Source organism: Pelodiscus sinensis, chromosome 1 (assembly GCF_052426305.1).
Source record: "Pelodiscus sinensis isolate ZL-2025 chromosome 1, ASM5242630v1, whole genome shotgun sequence".
Lineage (NCBI taxonomy): Eukaryota > Metazoa > Chordata > Testudines > Trionychidae > Pelodiscus > Pelodiscus sinensis.
Window position 1 is genome coordinate 119,430,057 of NC_143052.1, and position 13,799 is coordinate 119,443,855.

The 13,799-nt window shown below is 42.5% G+C and overlaps 1 protein-coding gene across 1 annotated transcript in view; it reads right to left on the reverse strand.

The window, feature by feature from the left end:
- The window catches only part of ETNK1 (ethanolamine kinase 1), a 47,126-nt gene extending 33,701 nt beyond the window's left edge, over positions 1–13,425 (reverse strand). The window contains exon 1 of the mRNA XM_075898229.2: positions 13,097–13,425. Within this exon, the coding sequence (XP_075754344.1) occupies positions 13,097–13,252 (156 nt within the window). The 5' untranslated portion in view covers positions 13,253–13,425. The remainder of the gene's footprint in view (positions 1–13,096) is intronic.
- Between the last annotated feature and the right edge of the window lie 374 nt (positions 13,426–13,799).

The following is a 13,799-nucleotide window of genomic DNA, read 5'->3' on the forward strand; positions in this document are numbered from 1 at the left end:
CCAAAGCCCACACCTCCTGTTTCAACCCAGTGAGACAGACTAGACTGCAGGAGTTTTTCCCGGGATTCCAGAGGTATCCCAGAAAAACTCTTCCACATCCAGGGACGCGTTTGTTCTTCCGCTTTTTTTAGTGGAAGAGCAAACATGCTTTCGTCAACCCCTGTCTTTCTCGTTTCACAAGGAATAAGGGGGCTTCCAATCTAGACAGGCCAAATATTGGGAAAACCTCCTCCTCCAGAAGAATCAGAAAAAAGCGGCAGTGTAGCCTTACCCTGAGAATGTGCAGGGGCTGGGGATAATAAGTGATGGAGAGAAGAAGAACAGAGAGGGCGGGGCTTTATGGAAGGGGTGAGGTCTTGGCTTGTTCTGACATTTAAAAAGTGTCTTGGGTGTAAAAAGGTTGGAGACAACTGTTCTAGACTAAAAAAATTGTGCCCAATACATTCCAAGAACTTGTTGAATAATCTGTGACCTGCTGTGTTATTTTCCTAACAGATGTTTGGATAGTTGAAGTCACAGCCAAATCCTGTGCTTTGGATGATTGTGTTGGGGAATAAAAGCCCATTCATCTTTTCTTCTTGCATAGATAGGAGTCTACTACCATGACACTAATCTTGATTTTACCCCTTTTGCCCACACCCAGAGACTTCCAACAAGTCTGTCTCCTATTTCCATCTCAATTTCAGTCCAACTGTATACATTTTTAATATACAAGGTAATAGCTCCTTCCTTTTTCCCCTGCTTTTCGTGAGAAAGCTGTACTGTTCTGTATCAATACTCCAGTCAGGCGTATTGTCCCACCAAATCAAGTATAGTCCTCAAAATTGACACAACTGGGTGAATGCTGGAAAGACTGAATGAAGAGAAGCCAGAAAAACAGGGTGAACCTGGTATAGGATTGCTCTCAAATCTTACCGGGGGGGGGGGGGGGGCGAGGGAGAGAGAGATAAAAATGGAGAAATTTGGAGTACTACTCTGTATTGGCATAGCTAAATCAATGCTTACGGTATGAAAATAGAAGACACTATTATTGGAAACCTAATTGACTATAACTCTTTTGTTAAAACATAGCAAATGATAGGAGTTTGTAGGGATGAATAAAAAATATATTTAATTGAATTTACATTTTAAAAATATTACTAAAATCAATTTAATGAAAATAACACCAAAATGACTAACTAATAAGAATTTGAAAATATTAAGATAGATAATTGCTTAAAATTTAGTGCTTCTCAAACTTCATTACACTATGACCCCCCCTTCTGACAACAAAAATTACTTCAGGACCCTAAAAGGGGAGGACCAAAGCCTGAACCCACCTGAGCGCCACTGGGGGGTGGGGGGAGGCAAACTCAGTCTCTCACCACTCTTGGCAATGGGGCCAAAGCTGAAGCTCAAGGGCTATAGCCCCAGGCAGGGAGCCTGAAACCTGAAACCTACCACCCCGAGCTGAAACCCTCAGGCTCTGGCTTAAGCCCTGGGTATTAGGGCTTGGGTATTGGGGCTTGGGCATTGGTCCCAGCAAGTCTATGACAGCCCTGGCAACCCCATTCAAAGTGGGTCCCAACTCACAGATTAAGAACTGCTGGCTTAGATAAATACAGGCAGTCCCCGGGTTACGTACAAGATAGGGACTGTAGGTTTGTTCTTAAGTTTAATTTGTATGTAAGTTGGAACTGGTACATATTGTAGGGGAAACTCTAGCCAAACATCTCTCCAGAGCTCAGTTTTATTCTCCCACACCTCACTTCCCTCAGTCCTTTATTCTCAAGCTGAGGTGTCTGCTGAGAAAAGCCGCTCTGCGTCTCCCTGGTCTGCTGGGGGGGGGGTTGCTAGCTTCGCATCTCCCTGGTCTGCTGGGGAGAAGCAGCTAGTGCGGGGTTGCCTCACCCCGTTTGTAAGTAGGAATCCCATGTAACCCGGGGACTGCCTGTATTTATAATTTATAGTGTTGTAGCTCCACAGGTAGCAAAAAGATGTACAAACTTAGTAAAAATACTCAATTTAATTGTAAATCAATATTTTAATCTTTATATCAACCAATGAGAATACTCTTTACAGTAAAACTGAAATAGAAATGGAAAAGTTGATGAAAATTGATTATTTAAAATCAATCCACCTTGAAAGGGACTCCATTATATTTGTGCACAGAACAGTGAGATCATCCTCCTAATCACAGGAACTTCTGTTACCTTTATGTTTTATAAAAGGTGCTCTTTAAACAAGGCTTTCTATCACTCTTTAAACAAGGCTTTCTTCATTACATAATATGGATTCAATACACAAATCAAGCTCATGAGGATATCAGAGAAGATAAAGAGCACAGTATTAGTTAGCTATCAGCTCTAACAAACAGAATTTATGCGTGTGTGTGTGTGTGTGTGTGTGTGTGTGTGTGTGTATTACACAAATAAATTCAGGATAAATTAGAACGAGAACACAGCAAGAGACTAAGTTTGCATTAGCTGGAATGCAACAAAGTCTATCAACTTATCTTAAAAAATTACATCATATTATGCTATTTTAATTATATTCAAAAGTCATATTTAATCACATTATTGTCCTCAAAATCCACGATACGAGAGGCAACTGTTACTATTCACATAGAAAGACAGACTGACCATAAAGGTAACTGACAAGCCACAGCATCTTCGTAGTGCAGAAAACTATAGACAGAACCACTATATAGTTTTCTCATGAATTATTTTGTACCTCTTGTGTATTCCACTCTCAGAGCAAGTCTCATTAATGTTAATGGAAACTACATACATCAAGGAAATTAGATCTTATGACCTGATAATAAGGACCTTGAGTAGAATATCTAAATTAGCATCTATTTGTAACATGCTGCTATAAATAATTATTTGCAACCAGGAGTCTTCTAGATTATACTGCATTTTAATAGGCATTCCTCATGAGCTCATTTGACAATTTAAGAGGTCATTTTCTTGTCCATCTGAACAATACTTTTCATTTTGCATCATGAAATGAGTCAAAATTAAAAAGCTACAAAACTAATTCACAAAAAAATTAACTGCATGTAGACAAAAAGCATTTTATATATAGTTTAATTTACTGTCTCTAACAGTATTAAGTATCTCTTTCATTTTAAAGCAAAGGAAAGACTTTAAAGTGAGATGCAATGATTATAAACCATGGCAAAGAAAAGCAAGAGATGGGCACCACAAATGAAGAGAGTAGTTTCTGACAAAGGAGAGATGTGAAAGAAACAGAGGTCTTCATAGCAATACACAGGCTCTCTCTCGACTACATTCCTTTTGAAAGAAGAATGTAAATAAAGCAAATCTAAAGTGCAAATAAAGCGTGGATTTAAATATCCCACGCTTCATTTGCATATTTGCGTCCGAGCACTTTTTTGAAAAAGTGCTCGGACGCAAATATGCAAATGAAGCGTGGGATATTTAAATCCACGCTTTATTTGCACTTTATATTTGCTTCACTTACATTCCTCTTTCGAAAGAGGAATGTAGTTTAGACGTACCCAAAGTGAAGACGACAAAACATGGACTAATGTGGGACAAGTATGAACAACTTCCCAGAATGTTCTCAATACCAGGAAGGAAGTTCCAAAAGTAAATTTTGAAATAGGAAAGCCCGTATAGGAGACAAAGTTGATGAAATGCAGTTCTAGTGCCTGTAGCAGATAGTTTGTCAGAAAGATTCTGGATCCATGGAAGTATTTTAATCATTATGAGAAAACCATTTCAGCTGAAGAAGGCCAATCCAAGATAAATGTTTTCTGAAATAGTAACAAGTGGGCTCACGATACACACAAGAGCTATCAGGTTTAATTAAAAAAAATCAATGATTTAAAATAAAATAAAAAATCACTAAAGTATTAAATTTCTCATTTAAAAATAACAGTAACAATTAAATTGTATCACAAATGTGCTACACTTGCAGTCTCATAACAATGAATTAATGGTTCTAGCCTGGCCAGCCTAACAACCAACTCTTGCTTCGTGGAAGCCCAGAATTTTCAATTTCTGTTAAGTCTGCTGAGAAACGTGCATGGACAGGCACAAGTTGTTTTTATTCTTTGCTTACGTGGTGGTGAACCTGGGCCAAGCACGTCAGTTAGTCAAGACATCATTTAAAAGCAAAGACAATATTCAAAGGAAAGGATGGGCACAGCATAGAAAGGAACTCTGATGTGGAATGGAAAGAAAAAGCGAAGACATTGATCACACACAAAGCTCTTTATATTCCCTTACACTTCTGCCACAGAAAAACTGTCTCAGCTTCTGGGTGTAAGAGACCTTCTCTGGGAATGTTTTGAAGAAATTTGTTCCCTGGGGAAAAAGGGGAAACATGTCAAGTGTCAGCAGTGCAAGATGGTGATGTAGGCCCTAGCTGCAAGAATGAAACTTTGGAAGCAATTAAGCTAAACTTTTTTTCCAAGCCATAAAGATTAGCTAACTAGGTTTAGAATCTATCACCCAAGTATACACAGCACAGAAAGCTGCAATAAGAGAAATCTAGAGTTGACAGTTGCCACTGAGTGCCATTTTTTTACTTTGTTATACAATACATGCCTCATATTTTGCAACATTAGGGTCACAGACCATAATGGTGACGCCATGAGTTTATTCCCTATTTTACTTCAACATAACTCAGCTTCCCCAAATAAACCACACCTATACTTGTTTTCAATGGGACTTACTCCAACATTAAGTGCATTCTAAGCACAGTCAGTCTTTGCTTTTTTGGTAAATAGAAATCAGATCTGCATCAAAACACAGAGTGGGGAAGATGAGAGCTAGTTGTAGAAGTTTTAAGAACTCTACTTTTAGTGTTCCTAGGACTTGTCTGTTTGCGTTAATAAAATTAATTAATACCTGAACCCTGGGCCAAGCTCACCATCCCACGGACTGCTCCACTTGGGCCAGGCCGAGGAGTGGGTGGGGGCCACTCCAACTGGGCTGGACAGAGCCTACCACAGGCTACTCCAGCTGGGCCAGGCCCAGCAGCCCCCCCACCAGTTAACCTGGTAAGCATGCCAGTAAAGCACAAGCTTACCAAGTAACCGATGAAGCTGCTAACCCTTTATATCCCTACTTTCTAAAATGCATTTGTATTTCTGTGGTAGGAATTAGCTAAAGTCTTCTTATGTAGACTATACCACCTTGCTTAAAGACCAAACCTAAAATGTTCACACCCAGCAATGAATTGAAAGAAACAACCATCTTTTTGAATAATCAGTTTCCTAAACCAGATTAGTGAACGTGGTGAAACATCATTTTAGCTACTCTTCACGTTCCCCAATTGCTGCAGACACTTTTCTTTCCTTTATCCCGAGTTACAGCTGAGACCTCAAATTCTTATGTTGTATGATAAGGGATAGACTAACCATTAAAGCACAGCTCAAAAAACTTAAAATATTAAAGATGCCAATGTTTCTAGAAATTTTTCCTGATGATAGAATGATAGAAAAAGATACTAAGTGAATTTAAGCTACAGTGCAACAAACCACGTTTTGTAATTTTTATAAATCCTGTACTAAGCCATGTGTGAGTGAGCCATCAGTGCATCGAGCCAAAGTCCTTGTAAAACACATGCCTAAGATACACAGCAACGGTCTAGGAATGCACACCCTGAGGTGGTTGTTTGCTTAACTGACACTGCAAGGCATGTGTACAGTTGTTGCTCCATCTGCTCATATTATGCAGGCTTTTCAACTGTAGGCAATTAAGGTATACAAGCATTGTCAGCAAGAACTTTCTCATCACCTAACTCAGCCTGCAAGACATCTGTTGCATAAACAAGATGCCATCATGGGTATCTCATTTAGAGCAGTGTTTCTCAACCAGTGGTTCAAGTACTCTTAGGGGTACTTGAGAGAAGACTGGGGATGGAGGGGGGGGGTTACATCAAAAACTGAAATTTGGAGAAAACTGAAGTTTTGTTTTAAGTTTTACAGCGCTTCATTATTTTTGTACTTTTTACACCCGAAAAGTTTTATCACCCACCCTGCTACGATTAAGTTGTTTAAACAAATGTGTTGCAATGGTAGAAAAAAAATGTATATCTGAAAACTGTAGGTAATGGGGGTACTTATAAATTTTTTAAAAGGGGGTACCTTATAAAAAAAGGTTAATAAACACTAATTTAGAGCACATCTTCAGCCATTAGTGCTTCATGGGGGAAAAAAAAAAATCTATTTAGAGATTATTCTGACACCACCTTAATTGGTGATGCTTACTGGCTCCGGTTAACTGGTGGGGGTTGAAGCGACTGCTGGGGGGGTTGCCTAGCCTAGTGGCAGCAGACAGGGGAGGGGAGCCAACAGTCAGGGGGAGCACCCCCTATTTTTCCCCCTTTAATTAGTAAACTGGTTAAACATTACATTTAACCAGTAAACCAATAAAATGTGATTTTGCGTCCCTAGAAATCTTGAAGAGATCTAAGACATTTGGTTTCAAGAAGATCTAGAGGAAAGTGCAGAAGACTTTATGATACAAGTACAGGCAGTCCCCGAGTTACGCGGATCCGACTTACATCAGATCCTGGTCTGCGCCAGGGAGACGGGTAGCAAAGCCTCGGAGGACACCGGCAGCGGAACAGCCGCGGCGTGTCTGGGCTGTCCCGCTGCCCGCGTGCTCCGCGTCTCCCTGGTCTTCCCCCCCCCCCCCCCCGTGACTTCCCCCCCCAGCAGACAAGGGAGCAAAGCCTCGGAGGACGCCGGCAGCGGGACAGCCGCGGCGCGAGTTGCTCTGCCCCGGGCTTCCTGGAATCAGCCGCTGATCAGTTTCAGCGGCAGCTGACTTGGGGACGCCTGGGGTTCTTAAGTTGAATCCGTATGTAGGTCGGAACTGGCGTCCAGATTCAGCCTGTTGAAACTGATCAGCGGCTGATTCCAGGAAGCCCGGGGCAGAGCAACTCTGCCTCGGGCTTCCTGTAGTCAGCCGCTGGTCAGTATCAGCAGCGGCTGAATCTGGACGCCAGTTCCAACTTACATACAGATTCAACTTAAGAACAAACCTACAGTCCCTATCTTGTACGTAACCCAGGGACTGCCTGTACTTAGTGCCTTGGATAGGTCTATCAGGTAGCACGTAAATCTAAAGAAAGTGGGTACAAATGTAAATCAAAGTGACATTAATTAATATGCTTGTTCTTACAGGGTACAAAAGATGAGGCTTTCACTGATATTCTCACCAGTAGAGACACCGGGCATACTGCTCTGAAATACAGAAATGGCAGATAGATACAGGAGAACTTCTCCCTGCCCCAGAATGTTAAAACTGAGTGGTGGTAACAAAGATAAAATATTCTTTTAAGGCACCCTGTTTTGAAACAATCCAGTACTTGTGGCACAATCCAGTACTTGAGATACATGTGTATGATGAGGTGTTATATGGGAATTTTGAGTTGACATTTGTTAGAAGGACCAGCAGAATTTCCCTATTGGAACAGACCTAGGAGCCACCCTGAGCTAAGAAATAGATGACTCTGCTGTATTTATTCTGTCCTTGGCCTTTGTTAAGACTGGTCACAAGGATTCCATTTTTGATGGGACACTTGTAAAGTTGATGAGATGACTATCTTTATGATACACAGGCCATCAAAACTCATGATTAATGTTTTATCTTTTCTAACAAGGGAATGAACAAACAGCTGAAGACATTAAGGAACTGAAAAGGAAAGTGGCAAGCTTCAACTTACTCACATACATGATTGCAATGACTGGTGAAAAATTAATTATACTAGACCAGTTAAACTGTAGACTTTTCTTAAAAAAGTAATAATTTCATAATTATTTCATAAGAACTTAAAGTTTGTTTCATCCATTGTACATACTGACTGTGGCCAACTTCTGAATGAAACAAGGAGAATCAAAATTTGCTTACACCAGAACAGAAGAGAATTTAGCTCAAGCAGCACACATTCTGATTACACTGTTTTGGATTATTGTAACCAAGGCCAATGAAACAAGAGGAAGAGCATTCTTAAGTATCTGGAGATAAAAACAGAAAAAAATTAGTTCTATATTGCTCCTAGGTTTTTCTCAGGTGCCACTTCTCAGATTTATACACAACTACATGAAGAAAAATCTTTAGGTAGAAGAGGATTTTGTCTTTCCACCCAACTGCTGGCAAAAAGAGGTAGTTTAGTTTGATCATTTACTTTGGAATTTTCCCTGTGAGTAGATTATGGACACAGAGAAGCAATACAGAATGATTATTATCGGACCTACTCTGTACTTTGCTGCACTAGACTTTCCAATGTAGTTAAGCAATCATCTTGAAGCATTACAATAAATGCATACAAATGATTAAAGGATTTTATTCTCCTTTGCCCAAATGTTAAGCTAATAATTAAATTTAGGGAAAAAATTATAAGTATAATATTTATTTATAAATACAACTAATTACAAATTAGGGATGTGAATGATTAACTGGCTGATACTTACCAGTTACGGTTAAATGTCAGGGGCTGGAGCAGCCCCCCTTCCTCTTGCTGAGGAGAGGGGGCACTCCCACCTGCCCCCATTTAAATCAGTCAAATATAATATTTAACTCGTTAACTAATTAAATGGGATTTTACAAATTTTAAAGGAAGGAAAATGATTAAGCTGCAACAGGCTAATCAAAAATACCAGGCAACTGGAAGACACACTAATTAACTTGGAATGGTTTTGCTAACGTCACACTACATTCCTGCAAGTTAGTAAATGTACTAAGTTAAACTTTCGACTTTAACCTTCCGACATACTATGCTGACAATATGTCTATAAAGAGCAAAGGTGGCTAGATGTAGAATTCAATTATGAGAAAATCCACACTACTGAATAGCTCTGTTCACTCCTGAACAAGTTCCTTGGCTACTCTGCCACAGTCCTACTACAATCCAGACTAATCAAACCTGTATTCCACTGAATATCTATGTCCAGCTTTTCTTTCTTCACTAGATATGTAGTCCATTCCTCTCTTCTTTTTCCAGTAAAGCCAATGCAGACTTTTCTCTCAAACTCTGCTGTTTTAGCACTCCACTCGTATTTGAAACACAGGCATGTGTATGCACAGTCTCACTTCTACTCTTACTTGTGTGCAGCCTTTTAAAAATATGCTAGACAGCAAAAAAATGCTGACAAGGAATCTCACTATGAATACAAAGTTCCTCAGTTGCTCACTGAAGAACAAAATGAAAAAAAAAAAATCTGTTTTTTTTTTTTTTTTTTTTTTTTAATAAAGATCAAGACTTTTCTACTTGGCTAAAAAATCATTTCCATTAGTTTCTTAGAGCAGTATTATCTAAATATACATTTATGATCTCAGTTATAGCATGACCATGTTCAAAAGAACCAAGCCGTAGTCTTTCATTTTGTGAACTCACTTCTTTGAACAGAGAGTTATGAATGAGATGTTCCCCTGCTATAGGCAGCTCTAAAATGTAACCAAGAAAAAGGGTCAGCCCTTAAGCAATAAAAGTTTCAGTTTCATTTACTTGTTTTCCTGTGCAAGAAAACAAATAAATGAAACTTGTATGTGGAAAGGCATCTCACGCAATGGTGTATCTAATTATTATTATTGTAGGACAAGAATATAGATGTTGCTGCTTGTCTTCTTTAATTCTTGCATGGAGACAATGAGGATAGCCAGGCAGTGGAGCCGACCAAAATAGCTACACTACTTAAAAATCACATTCTTACCTCTGGAAAGATCTATCACCCAATGTACTCACACTGCTCAACCTAGAAGCCATATGAGAGGGTGGTAATAGGTAGAACAGCACCAAGAGTGGAAGGGAGCTAACAAATAGTCAAGATGGTTTCTGCCTAAGATGTTCATGCTATGGTAAAGTTGAAAACGTTAGTCATCTCTACAGTATCTTAGATTCTTTTGATCTGCCCATACTGACAAAACAGTGAACTATGGTGCACTGCTATTGAAACTGGCAAGAACTCTAAAAGATAGCAAGACGTTCCACGTCATCTCTTCCCTGCTTGAGAATGGACTTTTTTGTTGAGGTGAATGATCAGAAAAGTCAATGGCACGCTCACCAGAATGGATTCCCCCAAGGTTCTATCACCCTTGCTGTTCAAACAGAATTCCTCCAACACACACAGATTCATTTATACAGATCTTTCTATTACCTCCCAGTCTGAGAGATGTGACGACACTGAGCACATTCTAGTTGGCTCTCCAAGTGTACTTAAAAACATTATTGCACATGGTTCCTGAACACCAGACCCATACATGCATCTTCCACATTAAACACTCTCAGGCCATGCAAAAGCTTTAGACATGATGGAATGGAGCAGTCCATGAGCACTATGAGTATCTGGTGTAACTTGGGATCCCATAAATCTAAGTACTGACACTCAAAAGAGCAGATGACTTCTCGAGATCCCTTCCAGTTCTAGTATTCTAGGATTCCATAAGCTAGTCAATAAAAAAAGGGAGCTGTTCCCCAAAATGTCTGAACAACCAGTCTTACCCTGTGTTATTCAACTGCAGAATACTATGCCCCACTATGGTCATACTCCAGCTACACACACACAAAACTGATACTGCACTCAATTGATCCTGTAGGACTCTCAAAGTGACTTTGAAACCAATTACCACACAGTGGCTATGCCGCCTTGGAGGGACTGCACTATCATCAGCAAGGCAGAATGCCTTCAGTAAAAAGTAATAGAAATGTAGCCGTGTTAGTCTGGTGTAGCTGAAGCAAAATGCAGGACTATGTAGCACTTTAAAGACTTAACAAGATGGTTTATTAGATGATGAGCTTTCGTGGGCCAGACCCTTTTTTTGATTTTTGATCTGAGGAAGTGGGTCTGACCCACAAAAGCTCATCATCTAATAAACCATCTTGTTAGTCTTTAAAGTGCTACATAGTCCTGCATTTTGCTTCAGTAAAAAGAGGAGACAAAAACAGGTTCATGATCTAAGACAGTGGTTCTCAATCAGGGTCCATGGCTCTTTGGAGGGGACCCATTAGCAAGTTTCAAGGGGGCCACCAAGCAGGGCCAATGTCAAACTTGCTTGGACCTGAAGCAAAAAGCTGAAGCCCCACTGCATGAGGCTGAAGCCTGGAGCTTTGCAGGGGACCCCTGTGGCATAGGATCCTAGGGATCGTCCCTTAATGCTGGCCCTGGCTTGTATATACAGAAAACCAGTTAATGTTGCACTGGTGAACTGAGAGAGTTTTATAGCATACTGTGGGAGAGGAAGGAAGGCCTCAGAAAGAAAAAGGTTGAGAACCCCTATCTCAGACATCCACTGTATGGATACATTCTACCACCTAAGAGGCTGAAATCCAGAAAGATCATTGCCTCTGAAAATCCCATACCCTAAAATACCACTGTGGAACGTTAAAAAGCAACAAACCAGAGGATAACACTGATGATCTTGGAGAATTTGGTTCCTTTAAAACTCCCCCACTACTCCCTAGGCACTGACCTTGTAGGAACAGACTGGTGTACTCTAAATCAAGTGAGTGCTGGCGTGGCAGATAGGTCACAATATGACAAAATGGAAGCTGAAGAACTGCCACAAATGAGAATGTGGACAACCTTGGAAAAAACACTTGAACACTGCCTGATACTCTGCCCGGATCAACTACATCCTGTACTCCTGAAGATAAGCATTTGAGATAAGTGAGATCATCAGAGCCTGGCTGTAGTTTTGGAACAAGCTACAATGATACTGGGCAAGAACAAAAATATCCTCAACAGAATATTTTTTCTTAAGATTCAACCCAAAAGTAATGAAAGCAAAATAATACAAAAGTGTAACAATTTTCTTTTCCATTCTTAAAAATCCGAGAGCTGTTCTTTATATAACTGGCCAAATATTTAAAAAACAACAAATGGCCAAAATATGTTGTACTGCACAAGGATTCAATGAAACAAAATGTTTGTTTAAACTTCCTTTAAAATTGCCCAGGTGGACTCCACTCCTGGAATAATTATGCCATGTTGTTGCTTGTTAGGAGTGCATTTATCTCATGAAACAATATGGAAGAATCACTATTGCTATTTAATGTCCTTTAAGCAAAATCTAAACTTAGAAATTTCCTACACATCCATTACCACTATTTTCAACAAACATGTATGTTATACAGTATCAGATGTAAGTTGAAGATTAATAGCGGATATTATGCATATTTGCCAAATGTATTGTCATGTTGGTAAATTTAAAATTATTTCAGTCACGTTAAGATAAATGATGACAAAGCAGCCAGCTTTTACTGAGTTTTATTTTTGTATCTATTTTTCTTGGCGGGTGTCACTAAAATTAAGAAAGAAATTTCCACACGTTAATGCCACTAGGTAACCACGATTTGAAAAATGTGTATAATAAATGATGTAATACATTCAGGCTGCAAACAGGACGCACAGAGGCAGAGAGAGTTAAAACACATCTTTAGCAGACTCCTGAGGCTGGATTAAGTAGATTCTACAAGCATTAAGATTAGTAAGATTAGCTGGCCCTAAATATGAGACTCGTCATACGTACGAGAATCTAACTGAATGTTTTTTTTTTAATTCTAGATGACGAGCGGGTAGCCTCAGACAAGCGCCTGAGTTTCAATTAAGTCCAACAGGGAGGGGATTTGTCCACTTGGCAAAAGGGTGAAGTCACCAGCAGCGCTTTATTTTAAAGCGGAGTGAAACTGAAAGCGAGCGGGGGGTTGAAATACTTGGCAAATGGTGGCGATCGCTGCATCCTGCCCGCGCTCGGCCCGGCGAGAGGCTGCTGTGGGTCGTGGCTGATAAGCCGAGAAGCGGCTCCCCCCGCGCCTCTGGCTGGCAGGACAAGCGGAGCCGGGGGGCGGCGGCCGCTCTGCACGGAACGAGCCGGGCCGGGCCCCTCCTCTCCTCGCGCCACGGCGCCGCGCGCAACCAACGGGCCTTCGCAACGCGGCGCCTGGATGCGCAGCCGGGGGGGGGGGGTAGAGAGAGAAAAACCCACGGGCCGGAAACGGGAAACGGGCCGGGGGGGGGGGGGCTGATTCTCGAGGGGAAGGGGCCGGGACGCTGCACACGCCGGGCCCCGGGGCTCAGCCCACAGCCGGTAATGGGGGGGGGGGGGGCGCGCTTTCCCTGCCCATCCCCCGTCGCTACCTGCAGCGTCACCTCCTCGGGGCGCCAGTGGGGCCGCAGGCAGCGCAGCAGCTTCAGGGCTCCCTGGCGGCAGCCGGGCCCCTCCACGTCGCTCACGGCGATGTCCAGCTTGGGCACCTCGGGGGCGCCGGGCGGCACGTGGATGTAGTTGGCCATGGCGGGGCGGCGGCGGCGGCGGCGGCGTCTCGGGAGCGGCGGGAGCGGCAAGTGGCGCTGCTGGGGAAATTTCCACTTCGGCCCCCGCTCCAGCAGCTCCGCCCCCGGCTCCGGCTGCGGCGCGGGGCAGCCTGGGAAAGCGGCGGGCGGGGCCGGTTCCTCGCGCTGCAGCGTCCCCCGCCCCGAGCCACTGCCGGCCGCCCCCCCCTCCCCCAGCAACCAGGCTGCCTTCCCTCTGCTCCTCCATCCCCCCTCCCCAACTGCAACTCCCCTGCCCGCTCCTCCGTCCCCCCAGCTGCCTCCCCCATCCTCCCTCCCCCTTCCTTGGCTGCATCCCCCCCTGCCCCACTCCTCCATCTGCAACTCTCCTGCCCCCTCTCCTCTCCCTTGCTGCATCTTCCCCTACTCCCCAACCCCACTTTTCCCCTTCCCCACCTTTCCCTCCCCAGCTACATCTCCCCTGCTCCACTCCCCTAACCCCCTCCATGGCTCCCCTAACCCCCTCCTGCTCCACTCTGCCGTCTGCCCCTTCCCAGCTGCATCTCCC